Source organism: Culicoides brevitarsis, chromosome 1, assembly GCF_036172545.1.
Source record: "Culicoides brevitarsis isolate CSIRO-B50_1 chromosome 1, AGI_CSIRO_Cbre_v1, whole genome shotgun sequence".
Lineage (NCBI taxonomy): Eukaryota > Metazoa > Arthropoda > Insecta > Diptera > Ceratopogonidae > Culicoides > Culicoides brevitarsis.
The window spans coordinates 5,951,506-5,972,290 of NC_087085.1; the positions used below are offsets into that span (position 1 = coordinate 5,951,506).

The 20,785-nt window shown below is 24.0% G+C and overlaps 1 protein-coding gene across 1 annotated transcript; it reads right to left on the reverse strand.

Moving 5' to 3' along the window:
* Positions 1-911: 911 nt before the first annotated feature.
* Positions 912-13,254, reverse strand: LOC134838518 (proton-coupled zinc antiporter SLC30A1). Its single transcript, XM_063854062.1, has 5 exons — positions 12,969-13,254; positions 4,202-4,718; positions 2,181-2,327; positions 1,097-2,075; positions 912-990 (listed from the first exon to the last, which is right to left on the reverse strand). The coding sequence occupies exons 1-4, from the start codon at positions 13,155-13,157 to the stop codon at positions 1,354-1,356; spliced, it is 1,575 nt and encodes a 524-aa protein (XP_063710132.1). The 5' UTR covers positions 13,158-13,254; the 3' UTR covers positions 912-990; positions 1,097-1,353.
* Between the last annotated feature and the right edge of the window lie 7,531 nt (positions 13,255-20,785).

The following is a 20,785-nucleotide window of genomic DNA, read 5'->3' on the forward strand; positions in this document are numbered from 1 at the left end:
ATTATTCAAAGTTTGTAGAAAAGAAAAAAATTGTTTTTCTTTAAATGAGCCTCAAAAAATTAATAAAACAGGTGAGTAATGTTCAACAATGCTTTAAAAATTTATTTTTTAATTTTCGTCGATTTATTTTATTTTTTATTATACAAATATTTTCTTCTTAAATTTTATCTTAAAATTATTTTGGCTTTTTTTTTATTTCTTTTTGATCATTTTCACAACCTTTCTAAAATATATTTTTTTACATTTTTTTTCTCTAAATTTATAAGCGGGTTTTCTTATTTTTAAAATAAAGATTCTTAATTATTTTAAGGAAAATTCATTAAAAAAATCAAATTTTACAAATTTTTTTATCTTTAAAAATTTTTATATTTTCAGAATGTTTTATTTAAAAAAAAATTCTAACAAAAAAAAATTTTTTTTTTCGAAAATTTTTTAATTAAAAAAATTATATCAAAAAGATTTTTTTCAATCTTAAGGAAACTTTTTAATGGAAGAAAAATATTTAAAATTGATTTTTTTGAAAAAAAAAATCAAAATTCAAAAATACAAAAAAAAAAAAAAATAAAAAATAATATTTTATTCTAAATTAAATATAATTATAAAAAAAAAATAAATGGAAGAAAAAAAAATTCAAATTTAATATTTTTGAAAAAAATTAAAAATTCATGAAATTTTTTAAAAGAAGAAAATATTTAAAAAAATATTTTATTCTATTTTTTTATAACTTTAAAAAGAAATTTATATGGAAAAAAATTCAAAATTATTTTTTTTAAAAAAAAAAATTCAAAATTATTTTTTTTAAAAAAAAATATAAAATTAATTTTTTTGAAAAAAAAGATTAAAAATTAAAGAAATTTTTTAATAGAAGAAAGAATAAAAAAAATTTTTTCTAAAATTTGTGGTAAAAACTCATTTTTTTTTTAATTAAATTCTATTTAAAATGATCTTGTGACGAGTGTTTTCAACTATGGAAGCTGCCTTGAAATACTTCTAAAGATAATAAAATTTCGTTAAGCTTAAAAATAACATTTTTATAATCTTATCAAATTTTGTCTTGTTGACAATCAACACAAGTCAAAATTTATGATTTCATTACCTGAAAACATGTCCTCAAAAACTATTTTACGACTAAAACTTAAAATATGAAAGGCGTCTCCATTCACTAAATTTCGAAAGACTTCTTATCTACACATTTAAAACTATTTTTTGGATTTTTCTCAATTGACTTTCGTACAATTGACAATTTCTACTCTAAATTTTTACATTTTTTTTTCGTCATTGACTTGAACTGGCCTCTTGAGAATAAAATTTTTTTCACAAAATAATAAGAAAATACTAAAATTTAATCAAATCCTATAACTTTTCTCGCATAGGAACGTCATCAGTCTTCTTAACCATAATTTCGCCTTGACATCCTTTGGCTTCGCATTCACCTTTCAAGCAACATTCATTCGTTTTTTCACTTTCGTCGGTTTCTTCTTCGCTTTGTTGTATCAAAATTCTCTTACTTTGACTAGAATCGTCGTTTTCGCTCATTTGCGACTTTGAGGGAGACGACATCACGGAAGAAGAGGTGACGTCGTTCAAACTGATGCACGACAGAACGGTATCATTTTCGGATATCACAGCACTCGAGATCTCCGAAAGTCTCAAAACTTGCGTCGTTGAGCAGATTTCGCTGTGTGTCGGGGAATTTGCACAAGAATCGAGTCCCGCGAGAATTGTATCGGGAAGACAGCAGATTTTCGGATGACACATTTTGTCTTTGCACGGCATGAGACACAATCCGGGAGTGATTTGAGCCTTGTTGCCGAGAAATTCCGGCTGAATTGTCACAATTGTGATGCCTTGATCGTGAAAATAGTTCACGACGTCGTCCATAACACGGCAATAAATCTTGTAATCTTCGAAAATGATGTGAGCTGTCGAGACAAATTTGCTTCCCGTGAGTTGCCAGATATGAAGATCGTGTACGTTGATGATTTCGGTGAAATTTTTGAGGAGATCCGCTTTAAAGACGTCGATATCGATGGTATCGGGAATCGTTTGCAGCAATATCAATCCAGCTTCTTTCACTATTTGCATAATTTTTTAGCGGCGAAGGAGAAAAAAAAGGAAAAAAAACGGAAATTTGTTAGAAAAAAATAAATTGCGACGGAAAAAGAAAGGTAAATACTTACTGAACGGATACGAAAAATACAGCAGAGTGACGCACGATAAAATCGCAATCACGGGATCGATGTACTTCGGAATGTCCATATCCACATCGTTCGCAGGCACGGGACAGAAATACACGAGAATGGCACAAATGATGACAAAAATCGAACCTGCAAAGAGTTTTAGAATAATTAAAAAAAAAATGTTACTTTGTGCGAAAAATAATGCGGAGCGACATGAAATGGGTTGGACAACAATGACTGAGAAATCTTATCGCAAAAATCATTTATTTATCATGAAAATGGGGAACAATGCTGAAACTGCTGACAAATCGCTAAGCCAATATTTTTTCTCTGCATGTTTTTGTGCTCCTCGTTCAAACAATCCAACCCATTATTTATCATTATCTCTCTGTTTTCATCTATTTGTTCATTTTGCGTCTACTTCTACTATCTACCATCGAGTAGATTTAAAAGTTTTACTGATGATGGTTTTTCTATTTATTATATTTACATAGTATCAAAAAAAGGAGAAGAGACGTTCAACAAACCTACATTTTACGAAAAGAAATTGCGGAAAAAGTTAGTTTTTGGAAAAATTTATTTAATTTTTGATTTCCAAAAATTTTGAAAAAAAAACATTTTTATGAGAAATTTTTTTTTAATTCTCGCAATACAAATTTTATTTTATTTTTTTACTTGAAAAATATTTTTTTAAAAATTATGTGAATGAAGATTTTTAAAACTTTTTTAAAATTATATTTTTTTAATATGAAAATTTAAAAAAAATCTTTCTAAATCGATTTTGTAAAAAAACTAATAAAAAAAAAATTTTTTAATTAATTTAAATTTTTGAAAAATTCTTCAAATTTCAAAAATAAAACTGTTCAAAAAATTTTTTTTCTCGCAATTTATATTTTTTTAAACATTTTTTTTTGTATTAATTTTAAATAATTTAATTAAAAAAAAAATAATTGACTAAAAAAATTAATTAATAAATTAAAGAAAAATTTAAAAAAAATTTTAAAAATTTGAAAATTTACATAAATAAATTTTATTTTTAGTTTTTTAAAATTATTTTTCACGAAAAAAAAAACTATAAAATATGAGGTTTTAGAAACTAAAAATTTTTTAAAAAATTAAATTATTTATTTTTTAATTCTTAAATTTTTATAAGATTTTTTTTTAATTAGACTTTTTAAAATTTTTTTTATTAATTTTAATTTTATTTTCATTTTGAAATTTGATTTTAATATATTTTTTTTAAACTAAATTCAAAAATTTAATTAAAAATTTAATTTAAAAATAAAATTAAAAATTTAATTTAAAAAATTAATAAAAATTTTAATTTAATTAAAAATTTAATTTTAAATTTTAATTAAAAATTTAATTTAAAATTTTAATTAAAAATTTAATTTAAAAATTTAATTAAAAATTTAATTTAAAAATTTAATGTTAAATTTTATAGTTTTTTTTTCAATGAAAAATTTTTTTTTAAATTTTTTTAAAAATTAATTTTTACAAAAAAAAAAAAAAAAAAATTAAAATAAAATGATTTCAAAAATTTAAAATTTGATTAAAAATTTATAATTCCCGCAATTTTCCAACAAAAATCCTTTTTTGATGAAATGATTTAGAGCAAATATTTTGCCTTTCAAATTAATAACTTTAAGCAGTTGAAAAGACCCAATTTCCTTATATATCAGTGTCATTTGCGGTTGACAATGCTGTTGCGGTAAATCAATGATTGCTTACTGCTGCAACGAGGCTTTACATTGCCAAAAGAGACGAAAAGTGGTTTCTTAATGACTTTTGGGTTGGAAATTAATTGAATTTTTTTTTCAGATTTCTCTTTCATATTTTCGGACGATTCAAGAGACAAAGAAATCTCGAATGAGGGAAAAACAAATAATATTAAGAACTTTTCTCGAAAATTGGATTGCCTTGACACATTTGGCATGTAAACTTTTCTTATCTCGTAAATATTGGACAAACAACAACAACAAAATTTTGTTTGTTTTTCTTGATTACAGGAAAATACTTACTGCACACATCTCGGCATGTCTCGCTCAAATTTTGTCGTTTCGCAGGCACTTTAACCGCTGTCGCCTTCCGTTTATCGCCCAGTTTGACGCCTCCGTCATCCGTGATGATGGCATCGAGTATCACGTCGCCGGCAGATGTCAAACTGAGGAAAGTGCTCTGATGAAATGTGTAACCGCCAATTACGGCATAGCACATGGCATTGAGTATCAGTCCCAAAATTCCGCACAAAAACACGTAAACGGGATAGTGCATTGTGTCGCCGGCGTGATCCAAGTGCACGAGCGTTTGCAAGGCCTCGACAAAAATCGAGAAACATAACGAGGCGAGGAAAATGCAAACGATCAGCATTGACAGCACGTCGATTCGGGTCCATCCGAAGGTGTTGCGAAGGGAACGTTCTGTCGTGTTGCTGCTTTGTTCCGCGAGATTCACCTCGACAAATTCATTTTTGTCGCGACTCACAGAACGCTGTTGCCGGAACGACGAGTTGTTGCTGCTGCCGTTGTCGTCGTTATGCTGTAATAAAATTGGAGAATTTTTAATTAATCATCGTGTCGTCAAATTAAATTATAAAATAACAACGTCGCATAAATTATTAATTATTATCATTATTTTGTCTATAAATGGAACACGCACGCACAACATTCGCCAAAGGACAAGGTTGCGTGCATAACATTAAATTTGAGGATAACCTAATAAATTGGAACGTTTGTGACATGTTCGCTACTTAAACTGCGACATGCCTTGGCTAACGTGTTAATTTTGTCACTTCTCTCGCTCTAATGAAACTAATTAGCAGCGAAAAATATTTTTTTTTATTAAAATCGATACACATCGGAAATTCAATACTGCAGTTTCCCGATAAAATTTCATGAATAACCGAGTTCCGTAACGATTCATTACGATTATAATGAGGGATCAATTTCAATATTTTCGCTTGTGTAAACATTTTTCAATATTTTTCCTAATTTTCCCTTCCGACGAGAGACGACGATGGCGATGCGAAACCATGTCGCGCCATTTACTTTTATTTTATGGTTATTATTATCATTCGTTGATTATAGCAAAACAATAACAGAAAAAAGTTTTGTCGCCTCCAGCTAGACATATCAATGAATGTTTTATTATTATTACACAACTATAACAATGACATCGACAAAACAGCAAGCAGCTTCCTTTAATATTCAAGTCAAGTTCAATAGTCAATGGACTAACAAATAACTTTTTTTTTTCGTGCGTTTTGTTTTTTCATGTCGTTCGGTGCTTTTTGAGGCAAGAGGGTAGGTCACGTTTTTGAATCAAAAGAATTTGAAAAGGTTTCGAAATTGTCAAATTTTCGAAATTGCAAAGCTTTCGAAATTGTCAAATTTTCGAAATTGCAAAGCTTTCGAAATTGTCAAATTTTTGAAATTGCAAAGCTTTCGAAATTGTCAAACTTTCGAAATTGTAAAGCTTTCGAAATTTTCATGACTTTAAACTTTTCAAGCTTTCGAAATTGTCAAATTTTCGAAATTGCAAAGCATTCGAAATTTTCATGACTTTGAACTTTTCAAGCTTTCGAAATTGTCAAATTTTCGAAATTGTAAAGCTTTCGAAATTTTCATGACTTTGAACTTATCAAGCTTTCGAAATTGTCAAACTTTCGAAATTGCAAAGCTTTCGAAATTTTCATGACTTTGAACTTTTCAAGCTTTCGAACTTATAAAAATTTCAATTTTTTTATAATTTCGAACTTGTCATGTTTTCGAAATTGTAAAGCTGTTTAAATTTTTCAAAGTTTTGAACTTTCAAAGCTTTTGAACTTGTCGAAAAGAGTTTTTCAAGTATCGAATTTTTCAAATTTTCGAAATAATTTCGAAATAATCATAAGTTCGAATTTTTACAAAATTTTCGAAGAACTTTCGAATTTGTGAAAAATTTGAACTAAAAATATTAAAAATTACTTTTTTGTTCAAAAATCTTGAAACATTTCTCATCAAGTTCATAACCTACCCTCGTTTTTTCAATAAACATTCAACATTGGTTTGAATGGGACGACAGATTTTATTTATATGTAAAAATATTTTTGATTAACAAAAAAAAATTTGCAATAAATAACAATGTTTTTATTAATTAAACACATTTTTTGTTGCTTGTCCTCGCATTCGGAGCACCGAAAAAAACATTTGAAAATTGTAACGAATGCACAAAAGGTGTGGCTAATACGATTTATTTGTGATTTATTGTTTTCAAACTCGTTTCGAATCCCTGCGAATTTAAACTTTCAACCGTAATTAATGTTTTTATTGAAAAGTCATTCACCTTTTTCATCGCTGCTGAACCGATTATTTGAGACGATTATGAAAAAAAATACTTTTTTCTCCGAAGTCACGTTTTACGGAATCGTCATCATCATCGTTGTTATTAGTCCTGTTATTATTAACATTGCTTTTTATTGGGTTCGCCTTGTCACGATGCCACTTTTAGACAACATAATAGTTAAAACTTTGTCGTTATCTTCGTTCTTTGTGAACTTTTTTGCCATCAGATTCCAACTAAAATTTGATTAAAAAAGTTGTAAAACTTCAGATCGTTGCGAAACACTACAATATGCAATAAAAGTGGTAATCTCGGGTTTTGTTGTTGTTGTAATTATGCGAATCGAGCGCGCGCGGTAAAAAACTTGACTCGCTAGAATAATTTTTGTACGCGGAAATCAAATTTTATATTATTGGTTTTTCTTCGTTTGCGCTTGTTAAAGAATCGTTTTTTGATCTTTATTATTCTGTTCATTGGACCATTGATAATAAGCAATAACAATTATTTTGTGTACTGTGATATCTTATGTTGAGCACGAAAAAACTGAAAATTATGCTTAAATGAGCGAGATTTCAGGTTTCATTCTATTTTTTAATGCAGAATTAATTTATTCGTCATAAAATTAACATTTATTAAAATGTTGATTTAATTTTGATTCTTGTTTGCTTGAAAAATGGAGGAAAATGAAGTATTTGCTGTTTTTTGTTAACAAAGGTCCGTAAAAAGTTTCTCATTCATTTTTTGTTAAGGGTTGTGTTTTTTTCTTAAACAGTCCTCATCAGATGAAATTAAATTATTTTTTTCGAAAGTTCTGTTGAATAAAATATTTTATTTGTGTTTAGATAAGGTTCAAGTTTTAAGTGTTTCGGAAAGAGTTGACATTTTTCCCTTTTTTGTTTTCAATGTAAATAGCTTGAGTGTATTTTTACTCGTTTAACAAAGGAAAAGGATTTTTGGACAAAACATTAATTACCTAAAGCTTGAATTCCGTTTTGCATAGTAAAAATTTATTTGTAAAAAAAAAAATAAAATAAAATGTTGAATTGAATTAGCAAAAATGCGATTTTCAAATTTTTAACTAATTAAAACTTTTTATTTAAAAAATTAAAAAAAAATAAAAATTTGAATTGAATTAGCAAAAAGACGATTTTCAAATTTTTAACTAATTAAAAATTTTTAAAAAAATTAAAAAAAAAATAAAAATTTGAATTGAATTAGCAGAAATGCGATTTTCTAATTTTGAACTAATTTTTAAAAAATAAAAATTTGAATTGAATTAGCAAGAAAGCGATTTTCAAATTTTTAACTAATTAAAACTTTTTATTTAAAAAATTAAAAAAAAAATAAAAATTTGAATTGAATTAGCAAAAAGACGATTTTCAAATTTTTAACTAATTCAAATTTTTTAAAAAAATTTAAAAAAAAATTGAATTGAATTGAATTAGCAAGAAAGCGATTTTCAAATTTTTAACGGTCATTTTTTGAATTGACATTTATACAAATTTTAAGCATTATTTTGTAAAAATTTGACAAATTTATTAATTTTTTTCTTTTTTTAACAAAAGTTTTCATAGAAAACCTCGAAATATTTGAAACAAATGCAAAATTTAAACGAAATATAAAATATTTTGCTCAATTGCTTCTGCTTATGTAATCCTAAAATCCTCTTTTACCAAAAATATGTGAACAATACATTGAATATTTTTCAATTTCAGCAAACTATCGACGATTCCAGGAACACAACATGCCAAATTGACAAAGAGCATAAAATTCGAACAATGAACACATGCGAATCAAATTGTGCGAAAAAACACACTTGCTCGGTCCAAACAAAAAGCGGAAAATGGAAACTGAAGGACTTTTGTAAACGGAAAAGCGATTTTTCTCGAACATCAAACAAATGCCGGCTGAGGACAAATCCGAGCACAGAAAAAGTTTTAATTTTATACAAATTGTTGCATATTTAGTCGAGTTGAATAGTTGAAGAGGTACGCAATTTGTTGTGCTTTTCATAATATTATTTCCAGCGTCGTCATCATCATCATCAAAGTATGTCAAAGAGTGTGTTCAGTCGTCATTTTTCTCTCTTTGTGTCCTTTGTTTTAATACTTTTTTTGAAAAGGTAAGTATGTCATGTTTTAAAAATAAAATAAATGGGTTTCTTCTACTTTCAGCATGAAACGAGGGTTTTTTACAATGAAACACGACGGAGAAAGAAAAAAATACTTTAATGGACATGGCTTTCAACAATCTCGATAAAAACATTTGAAAGGATTAAATTTTTAATGCGAACGTTCTATCGTCTTTCTCTCATTCATTATCTTGAAAGCTTGATTAAGAGATTAAAGCAATTTTACTCGCGCGCACAGAAAATTTCAAATTTAAACTGTAAACGAACGACGATTAGCAGCGTTAATTAAATTAACACAAAATTTTTCGTATATGGGGCATTTCACGAGGAATCACCGAATTTTATTTGAAACTAATTATTTAAAATTAAAAAAAATTATTTGAATAATTTTTGAGAACCTTACGTACATTTAAAATTCGAATGCTTAAAATTTTTTACATGAAAAGTTATTAATATTTTTTTTTTTATTTATAATAAAAATTTTATATTGTTTAATTTTTTTTCATCTCAAAAATATTATTTCAAAAAACTTAAGTTTATAAAATTTTAAATTAAATAATTTTTTTTTAATCATAAATAATTTTATTTTAAGATTTTTTTTTTAAATTTTTTGTTTGAAAATTTAAATTATTTTTTTTAATATTTTTAATTTAATTTTTTTTTTATTTTTTGATGACTAAAAAAAAATTTTATCAATTTTTGAAAACATTAATTACGAAGTTAACATTAAATTAGCAAGAAGGCGAATTTCAAATTTTTAACTAATTTTTAAAAAAATAAAATTTGAATTGAATTAGCAGAAATGCGATTTTCAAATTTTTAAGCAATTTTTGATTTTTGAAAAATTGTTTTTTAAATATTTTTAATTTTTTTTATCTTTGATGACTGAAAAAATTTTTTATTAATTTTTGTAAACCTTAATTACGAAGCTTTCATATAAAAAGTTGTTCATAATTTTTTTTCATATCTTTTAATTTTTTTTTATATATTTTAATTATTTAAATTTTTGTTTTTAATCAAATTTCAATTATAAATTCTAATTTTAAATATTTTTTCAATTTATAACTTTTTTTTTGAATTTATTATACATTTTTTTTTATGATGAATTAAAAAAATTAAATTAATATTTAGATATTTAAAATTTTTTAATAATTTAGTAGTTTTTAATTAATTTTTAATTAATATTGATTAATTTTTTTTTATCTAAAAAGTTTCGCTAAAAAAAGTTTCTTATTTTTTCATGCTTTAGATTAATAATTTTTTAGATTTTTGATTTGGCAATATTGTGATTTTCCGTGATTCTTCGTGAAATGCTCCATCTACTTAAAATTAAACAAAAATCGTCTTAATTCGCATAATTTAAGTATTAATTAAAACAACAAATAAAGTCAATAAATAAGTTTTCGGGATTAATTAGCAAGTATTACCTGCTAAAATGACGACAAATCCTCTTAAATTTAATTTTCGGCACAAAGTTACCATTGACTTTTTACTCGAGTTCAGATGAAAAGTTTGCAAGAAAATTCCATTGAAAGTCATGAAAACGTTGATACCGTCAAAAAGTTCGCCAAAGTATGGTTTGAGTAATTGTCGAAACGTTACATGGCAGTTTTTAGAGGAAATTTGCATGAATTGGCGTACCCTTTACTACGAACTGGATCTCAAATACGAGAGTTTGGATGAAATTTGTTTGACGGGACTTTTTGCAATTTTTCTCGTCATCTTTTTCTTTCAAAGGATTTCTTCGACGAAAAAAACAAAAATGATTGAGGTGAGTTTTTTTCATTTTTTTTCTTCAATTTCCGTAAAAAAAGTTATTTTTAGGAGAATAAAGGAAAAATAAAGCAAGAAATTGAAGAAAGTATCGGCAATGTTGAGTTAATGTTCCAATCTGTTGCCATTTTGCGGAGGAAATACGACCGAAATTTGCAAATTGCGGAAAAATTGAGACAGATTCTGAGGGTGAAATATGGCGTCGATGAGTTTCCCCATTTACAGTATGGCGTAACGTATGACGAGACGATTGAAGCCATTGAAAAACTCGCTGCCAAAGCACTCGAATGTGCACGAGATGAAAAGATCGGAGATGCTTGAGACGGAAAACATTTTTTTTTTGTAATTTCAACTCCGCGTGAAGAATAATTATAATTTATTCGGATTTTGCTTTCAATTACGCAAAGTACCGTGTCGTCGTTATTTCCATCTTGCTGCCATGTCTAAAGGTAAATTCAATTTAATTCAAGTCATTTCACGTTAGAGACGACGACGATACACAGAAAATCCATTATCACGTGTCTTCGTTGCGCATAGCCGACTAACATACTTTTTGTCACTTGATTCGTCGTCGTCGTGTTCATGTCTCGTTGCCTTGTAAACAAATGTAGGCAGCATATGGAATGATAACAAACAGCAAATAAAAAAAAGACAACACTAATAGTGTGATAGGGAAAAAAAAGCGAATTCACAACAAAAAACTACTTGTTGCGTTGCATACCAAACATTTCTGTGGAACGAATATCGAGTAACGAACAACGACCGGATAATTTGCGGCGATAATATTTTCAAGTTATTGTATTTATTATCATATTATTTGTAAATTGTTTATTGTGTGTGCGGTAGATACGCATTTAATTTATGATTGCATTAGTTTTTGGCACTCACGGTAGTTGACAGCTTTTTACTTGCGGTTCTGACGAGACGTGTGTAATGAGCAAAGTTGACACTCTATTTTAAATAATTTAAATAAATTGTGAGAAATTTACGTTTCGCGTTGAAAAATAAAAAAAAAAAAAATATTAAAAAATTGAAAAAATTAAATTAATTTTTTTTTTAATTTAGTAAAGAATTCGAATTAATATTTTAAAAATTTTTCTTTAAATTTAAATATTTAATTTTTTTTAAAAATAAAAAAATTTAAAACAATTTTTAGAATTGCAAAATTAAAAAAAAAATTATAAATTTTAAAAATTAAAATAAAATTTGTTTTAAAATTTTTGATAAATCTAAATAAATAAATAAAAAAAAAAATAAATAATTTATTTATTTAATATTTTTATTTGAAATTTTCTTAAAAAATTCGAATAAATAAATTAAAACAAATAAAAACGCAAAAAATTAAAACAAATTTTTAAATATTTTTTAAAAATATAAAAAAAATTGGTATAAAAAAGGTAAGAAGAAAAGAAGATAAGAAAAAAATTCTTTAAAATTATTCAAAAAATTAAAATTTGAAATATTTTTTTTAATTTAAAAAAAAAAATTGAATGAATAATTAAAAAAAAAATTAAAAAAATTTTGAACCTCTTAAATATTTTAATTTTTTTTTTATATTAAATTTTGTAAATATTTTTTAAAAATTAAACAAAAATTAATTTTGTATAAAAAAAAGTAAAGATAAGAAAATAAAATATTAAAAAAAAATTTTAGAATTGCAAAATTAAAAAAAAAACTTAAAAGATTCACAAAATAAAAATTTGAAATAAAATTTGTTTTTACAATTTTTAATGAATTTTATAATTAAAAAAATTATTAATTTAAAAAATTCTTTATAATTTTTTTTTTATTTTAAATTTTTTTAAATATTTTTAAAAAATATTAGATAAAAATAAATTTTTGAAATTTTGTATTAAAAAAATTTATTTTAACAAAATATTTTTTTCTTTTGAAATTTGTAGATATTTACAGCGATGAATTCAAAAATTTAGAAACAATTCAAAAAGCAATTAAGTTAATTTTTTAAATTAAAAAAAAAAACAAAAATTGATTTTTTTATGTTATAAAAAACTAACTTTTTCAAAACTTTAACAAAAATTTTGAAATTCTTATTTTTTTTTTTTAAATTTTAAAATAATTTTTCAAATTGCAAAAAGCAATTTTTTCACAATTTCATGCCTCTGTTTTTGCCACATGACAACCATAAACTCAACTATTATCATAAATTATGTCATGTTTAAGTAGTTTGTTACTGCTTTACATTTTGCACCTTATTCAACGTGTCGTCGTCGTCAGCCGACTTGAAGAATATTTTTGCATGGCAATTACAACCAAATATGTCGATTACTTCACAATTCACTCATCAACGCTGCACGCAGACAAATTACATTTCATTGAAGAATGTTGGTTGCATAAAAAAAATATTTGAAACGCGTTCAAAATTGAAAAAAAAATAATTACACCTGCGATTTATTTATTTTTTTTACAAATCTCTCTCGGGAAAATGCATCAATAATGCAGAAACCTGTTGAATTACTGAAAAACCTTCCGCTTGATAACAATAGAACGAAGTTTCGTTCGAACTTTGACCTGAAAAACATAAAAATAAACAACAAAAAACGTACCTTTAGCGTTAAAATGCATCCTACGAGGCAAATAATGTTGCACAGCATGTGATACGCCTGCACCAGGAGAGTTAAGGCATGTGAGATGTGACTCAGGAAGAGTTGCACGAGAAAAAAAGCAATTGATAAACACAGAATTATGTACAACTGGAACGGTTGCAGTCGATACAGGATGTCTTTCATTGGCATCTTGAATTTTTATTTTATTTTATTTTTTCGTTTTTTTTATTGTTGCACGAACGAAGGATAAAGTTTCAACAAAAAAATATTTTTGTTCGATTTTTTTTTTGTGATGGTAGAAATTTATCGCACTACTCGAGTTTCGGGACGCATTTGAATGGCGAAGATATTTATTTATTATTTTTCTTGTAGTTTTGATTCACGATACTTTTTGTTGTTCGAGCGTCGAGCAATATTTTACGTGAAAAATGTTGAATCTGTAAAAAAATGAAGAATATGAATTATTAGTAATTTTTTTCATGTATCATAAATTGTTGAGTGTGATAAATTTTTGATATGTATGAAAAACGGGATGGATTGAAAATTGATGGTAAGCAAATTTTGAAGGTATGAAAGATGATTTTTCGATTTTTGATTGATTTTAATTTTTTTTCATCAAAGAAAAATATTTTTAAAAAATTTATAAAATTTAAATGTTTAAAAAAATTATATAAAATTAAAAATTTTAAAAAATATTATTGAATTTTCGAAAATTTTTAATTTTTAATTAAAATAATTTTTTAAAAAATTTTATATTTTCTAAAAAATATTAAAAAAAAAATATTTAAAAAATTATAAAAATTTAAAAAAAATTTTTTTTTGATTTAAAAAATTTTTTTTTATTAAAATTTTAAAAAAAAAAAAATTTTATCTTAAAAAAATGAAAAAAATTAAAATTTTTTTAAACAAAATATTAAAAAAATAAAAATTCCAAAATTATTAAAAAAATTTTTTTTAAAAATTTTTTAAAAAAAAAAAAAAGTTTTTTCAAAGAAAAATATTTAAACAAATATTTAAAAAAAACTTTAAAAATATAAAAAAATTAAAAGAAAATTAAATTATTTAATTTTTATTAATTTAATTTTTAATTAAATTTGAAAAAAAAATTTAACGAGAAAAAAATAAAAAATCAGAAAAAATTATCAAAAATAAGATTAAAAAAAATTATAAAATAAAAAAAATATTTTTTATCTGAAAAAAAATTAAAAATCATAAAAAATTTTAAAATTTCATAAAATTTTTAATTTCATGAGAACAAATAAACTTTTAATATTTTTCAGCATCGATAAAATTTGCTCCAGATAAAACTTTATTGAGCAAACAACGCCATTAAATCGAGTCACTCATCCATTCATCGCTAATATGTGACAAATTGATGGGAGGTCTCTTATCAGACAGGCAATAAATAACAAATATATGACTTAATTACCACAGAACACTCACTCTACTTGCTTCACGATACGAAACTGCGCGATAACAAAAGAATCTCTTGTTGTGATGTGACATTTCGTTGTCAACCGCTGTATTAAAAGGAATTAACGTTAATACTTGGTGCGTGTGATAAATAAACATCGCAAGCACACACAAAAACCAGATGAGACTTTCTCAACGCACCCGAACTTGAAGACTTCATAAATCATCTGCTTGAACACACCTACGTAATAAAAACAAAAAATGTGACAAAAAAGCCATCATATGCCCATAAAAGTCATTTTTTTTATTGCAAAATCGCTTACATTGCCAATAATCTTCTTCTTTTAGTATTCAAAAAATGGAAAAAGTGTGCCGCAATTTATTTCCCAATAGTTTTGCTCGCAACTTTTGTTTCTCTTTCCATCATCTGATCCATTTATTACATTTTGTCAGAGAATATCGAACGGGATTGAGATTAGATGCGAAGGAAACTTTATCTATCTATCGATATTTCACAAAGCTTGCGATATTTTTAGAGCAAAGGAAAATAGAGGAAAAAAAGATTTTCCTTCGAAAACAAGAGGAAAATCTTTTTTGACCTATTTTCTACTCAAGCGAACAACTTTTCCGTGTGTTGTTTTTCAGGCATTTTAATGTCTTTACGTACCTTAATAGCTTTATTGTGAAAAATTTGTGTTTCGTAATTTTATTTTTTTTTTTTGAAAAGTAAAAAATTTTTCAAAAATAACTTTTTTAATTTTCAAAAAAAAATATTTTTTTTAAATTTAATTAATTATTTAAATTTCAATAAATTTTTATTTAAAAAAAATAATTATAATGAAAAATTATTGTTTTTTTTTAATTTAAAAAAAAATTAAATCAATTTTCTTTAAAAAAAAAAATTTCCTTAATTAATTTTAATCAATTAATTTATTTTTGAAATAAAAAAAAAATAATTAAAATTAAATTTTTTTTTTAAAAATTTATAAAAAAAAATAATTTAATTTTATTAATTTTTTAATTTAATTTAATTTTTTTTAATAAAATTTACTTTAAATTTTTTTTTGTTTAAAAAAATAAAAATAAATTTTTACAAATTAAAAATTTTTGAAATTTAAAAAAATTAAATTTAAATTTAAAATATTTTTGAAAAATATTTTTTAATTTTAATTTAAAAAATAATTTTTATTTAATTATTTTAATTTAATTAATTAATTTAGTTTATTACATTTAATTATTTTTTAAAAATTAATTTATCTTTTTAATTAAAATTTATTTTGATTTTTTAATTAAAAATAATTTAAAATAAAAAAATAAAAATAATCTAAAAAAATATTTTTTTAATAGTTCTTTTTAAATTATTTTTTATTTTAATTATTTTTAATTTGTAAAAAAATATTTTTTTTTAACATCCTTCAATTTTTAAAAAATTCTTTAAAATTATTTTTTAATCCAAACCAAGCAAAAAAAAACTTTATATGACGTCAAAGAACGAACACTTGTCTAAATAAAAAATTTTTTGACACTTCATTGCTTCAAGCTTAAAATTGATTTTTTTTATACCTTGCGAAATATCAACTTCTCGCAATAAAAATACTTGGAAAAGAGTCACATATGTTCCCGTCTTCAGTATTTTTTGTGTACATCGTAGATACATCTGTTATGATAATAATAATAATAGAAGTGCACAACAACAATTGAACAAGTTCTCTCACTCACACACTCGTTCGTAAAGTCATTCGTGTGAATAAACCCAGTTCCCATGTTGTTTGTTCGGTTTGTACATTTTTGTCTGTTTTTTTCCTCTCGTCGTGTACCGAATTCGGCTAAATTACTTGCTAAAAAAATTGTTTGTGACAGATCTTCCACACACGCCAAGCCGCATGAAAAATGTGCAAGGTGTTGCTCGATAACTTTCTTACTCTCCCGGGGGGAAACGATAAATTATTCGCCGAGACAATGAGTTGCACCGCCTTGTGAACAATGGAAAATTCTCACAAGCATTTATTTAATTTTTTTTTCGCATTGAACTTCTCGAGACTCGAAGGTAAGTAACTGACATGGCAATTAAAGAGAAGAAAATAATTAAAAATTTGTCCCCATATCACAAAATTAATCAATTTTCGGCTGCCATGGAAAATTTTATCTCGTTGCTCGACCGAAAAACCCGTAGAGAGCACTTGAGTGGAAATGTAAAGTGAATGACCATTTCATCCCTTATCGATTTTCGTATTAAAACCAAAAGTTTATGTTACCTTAAAAAAAACAGAAACATAAAAAAATAAAATAAAAGGCAGGCAAAAAAGATCATATTTAATAAAACTGAAATTTTTTCGAGCAGAGAGGGAAAAACATGCGATGATGATGACGAAGACTTGTTTTGACTGTCTGTATTTCATGTAAACAGAAGCCGTAATCAGAAGCAAAGCAATTATCGTCATACAGAAAAAAACAGCTTGGAACAAATGGATGAACAAGGAAAAATAAAATTGAGTTATAAATAAATCAATTATTCGTTATTTATTTACTTTTAAACTCATTAAATTGATTATGAATTTAACAACTTTGTCACAGTTGCTGCGATGATTCGATTATTATTATGAAAAAAAAATGAAACATGAGGTTTAAGTACTGATAAAAGAGGAGGAAAAATTAATTTTTCATAAAATAACCGGAAGTTTATGACATGAACGTCTTTTTGTTACATTTTTTATGAAAAAAAAAAAAAATTAAAAACATTAAAAAAAAAAATTTTATTTAATAAAAAAAAATTTTTCAAAAAAAATTAAAAAAAATAAAAAAATTAAAAATTTAAAAAATTATTTAAATTATTTTTTTAATTATTTATTCGAATTCTTAAAAAATTTTGAAAATTCTAAAAATTGGTTTTTAATAATTTTCTTTTCTTATCTTTAATTCTTATTAACAAAATTTATTTTTTTTATATTTTTAAAAATGTTTAAAAATTTTTTTTTTATCAAATTTCTTTTCTTTATGAAAAATGAAAGAAGAATCTGCTTAAAAAAATAAAAATTTAAAAAAAATTAAAAAAAAAAAAAATTATAAAAATTAAAAAAAATAAATAAAAATTATTTAAAAAAAGAAAAATTTAGTAAATTAAAAAAAAAAAAAAAATTTTTATTTTTTTTATTAATCAAATAAATTAGTTTTTAATAAAAAAAAAAATGAAAAATCAACTGTTGAGGAGTCAACTTTTGAAAATTTTAATTAAAAAAGAAAATTTAAAACACAAAAAAAATTAATTAAAATTTATAAAAAGTTGAAGTTAAAAAAAAATATAAAAAAAAATAATAAAAAATATATAATTTTTTTTTTTAAAAATATAAATTAAGAAAAATTAATTAAATTTTTAAAGAAAAATAATTTAGATAAAATTTTTAAATTTTAAATATTAAAAAAAAAATTTATTTATTTTTCAAGCAAAAGAATTTCGTTTTTTCTAAAGAAAATAAATAAATTTTCCAATTCTTCAAGAATTTTAAATTTCTTTGTGAGAAATTCTCAATAAAAAATCATTTTTCCTCGAATCTCATTTTTTTATAAACAAATCTTTGCCAAAAGAAAATATTGCATGACAAATTACCGAATACAAATTCTGATTAAATTTATGAAATTTTTTTTTCATGTCTACAACGCACTCGTCTCATAAATATTTGAATAGGGTTTATGCTAAAGGTCAGATTTCATCAACAAAGAACGTTCATGTTTTAACAAGAGGTCAAGTCTGTTATCATTAAAAAAAGGTCCATAGATAAAATTTTTGTAATGTCACTTGATATTAATGGAATTTTTGAGATGATTCTTGTTTTTCTGACGTTTTTGCCTGCAAGTCAATAAAAGAGAAATTTATTTTATTTCGCATAAAACATTAAAAATTCAATTTCAAAAAAAAAAAATGTTTTGATTAAAACACAAAACTTTTCCGAAAACAAATATTTGCGAAAAATAAAAAAAAACTATCGTGGCTCGTCAACATTCCGTGCGTTGTAAATAGTTGTTTTTGAAAACTTTTCCAACTAAATTAACCATGATTGCCGTTTCTCGAACAATAACGACGTACAAACCGTTGTTTAACAAATTAAGGTATAAAATAACCCCGACAACAACCCGACATCAAAACCAAAAACGTGCGGAGATTAGCTTTCATTTTCTTTCCATTTCAAATAAATAATAATAAAAAAAACCTCTTTTGTTGCTCGGGACTCTTGATGCGTGCGGTGCTCTGTCAAAGCATATGGCGCCATCCATTAATGGCGTCGAAATTTAAGGGAGAATTTTTTTCCAAATTTTTGACGAGTTTCTATTAAAATTTGAATTAAAAAGGAAATAAAAATTTTGAAGAAAAAGAAATTTTTAATTTTAGTTCAAATTTCAATAGAAACTCGTCAAAAATTTGGAAAAAAAACTCCCCCGCCCCCCTTAACTTCCGAGGTTATTCATGGATGGCGCCATATAAAGCACGTTAAAACTACATTAACCCATCAGCTCGTTCTCGTTCTCGTCGCCTTCAAAAAAAAAAAAAAAAAATGAAAACTACTAAATACGTCACGTATGTCGCACGTGTGGATCATTTCTCTCGTTCGGTTGCTGGAAAGTCTCACAGGATGCGAATACTTTTTTCTGTTCGCATGTCATCCAATGACAGACTGTGCAAGATTGTAAAATAATGATAAGTGATTAAAGTTCTCGTATCGCCCTGAAAACGTGCCTGGATTTTTTTTCTTTTTTTTTGCAAGTTAAACTAATGAAAATTTAAATACGTTGAATGACTTGGAGCTTTGAATAAATAATAAATGTTAAAAGGAAAACGAGGAGCCACAAGAGATTTTCTTTCTAATTTTCTCTACATTTATTTGTTTTCAATTAACATTTTTTTTTCGACCTTCCCCTCGATAAATCCTGCGGAAGTGTATCTACTGTATGCGGCTTTTTCTTCTATGTACTTATGCATGACTTGATGATTTAATTTATTTTTCTTTCTTTTTTATTTACCGCAAACCTGTATATTCGCACACACAAACACACACACAAAAGTTATTAGTTTTCCCATCCTTTCTTCATCATCGTCTTCTACTTTTTTGTTGCGTTTCGAAGAAAATTTTAGTCAAAAAATTGATTTTTTTCATGTTTTGATGTCTTTTTTTGTTAAAATTAAAAAAAAATCTTTTAAAAAAATAAAAAATTCTTTTAAAAAAAAAAAAAAAATTAATAAAATAAATTTAAAAAAATAAATCTTAACTAAAAATTCATTTTTTTAGAATTTATTTTTAATTTTCTTCATTTAATTTTTTTTTTGAAGAAAATATTTTTTTAAGAAAATTAAAATAATAATTAAAAAAAAAATAACTTGAATTAAAATATTTATTTTTATTAAAAAAATTAAAATTAATTTATAAAAAAAATTAAAAATCTCAGAAATTTAAAAAAAAAATTATCTTAAAATAAACGTTTAAAAATTAACATATTACAAAAAATAAGTCATGAAAAATTATTAAATAATCTAATAAATAATTAAAAAATAAATTGAATTTTTTTTTTGCAAATTTATGAGATTTTCAATTTTTTACAAAATTTATTTATTTTATAAAGTTTTTTTTTTAATGAAAATAAATATTTTAATTAAAGTTAATTTTTTAATTCTTAATACATTTAATTTTCATAAAAAATTATTTCCTTCAAAAAAAAAAAATTAAAATGAAGAAAATTAAAAATCAATTCTGAAAAAAGAAATTATTTGTTGAAATTTTTTAGAAGTGATTTTTATTTTTTTTTTTATTTAAAAATAAACAATTTTTGAAAGTTTTTAATTTTTTTTCAATACTATTTAGAAAAGGACGTCAAAACATGAAAAAAAAACAATTTTCAAATAATTTGAAAAAATTTAATGAAAAAAATAATTAAAAAAAATTAAATAAAAAATAATAATAAAAAATTAATTAAAAAAATAATTAAAAATAAATAAATTTTTAATTTATAAATTATTAAGAAATTGATTATCAATTTTAGAATTTTATCAATTTCTTAATTAAATTAAATTAATTTTTATTTTTTTAAATTATTATTTATGAATTCAGAATAATTATGAATTTTGAATTTATTATTTTTACAATTTTTTTTTTAAATTTATTAAAATACGCTAAAGTTAAAGCGAATTCTTACATTTCCTTCTTCTGTATGCTCTACTTTTTTTTCGAAATTCGTCTCCTTTTAACAACAAAAAGAAAGTGTGTGTGTGTTTGTGTTTGTGTGCACAAGGACGTCGACGTCAGATTAACATTTTCATCGGTTTCTTTCTTTCTTTTTTTTCCAACCGGATACCCTCTGTACACTTTGTGTGTTCATGTTTGTCATTCACTCAACGCGCAATAGAACGAAAGAACGAA

Bases quoted from the DNA above. Each gene is read 5' to 3' on its own strand.
- LOC134838518 (XM_063854062.1), bottom strand. From the start codon at position 13,157: ATGCCAATGAAAGACATCCTGTATCGACTGCAACCGTTCCAGTTGTAC. The intron at 2,328-4,201 runs GTAAGTATTTTC...AACTCTTTGCAG, and splicing joins GACATGCCGAGATGTGTGCA to GTTCGATTTTTGTCATCATT. The intron at 2,076-2,180 runs GTAAGTATTTAC...TTATGCAAATAG, and splicing joins GTATTTTTCGTATCCGTTCA to TGAAAGAAGCTGGATTGATA.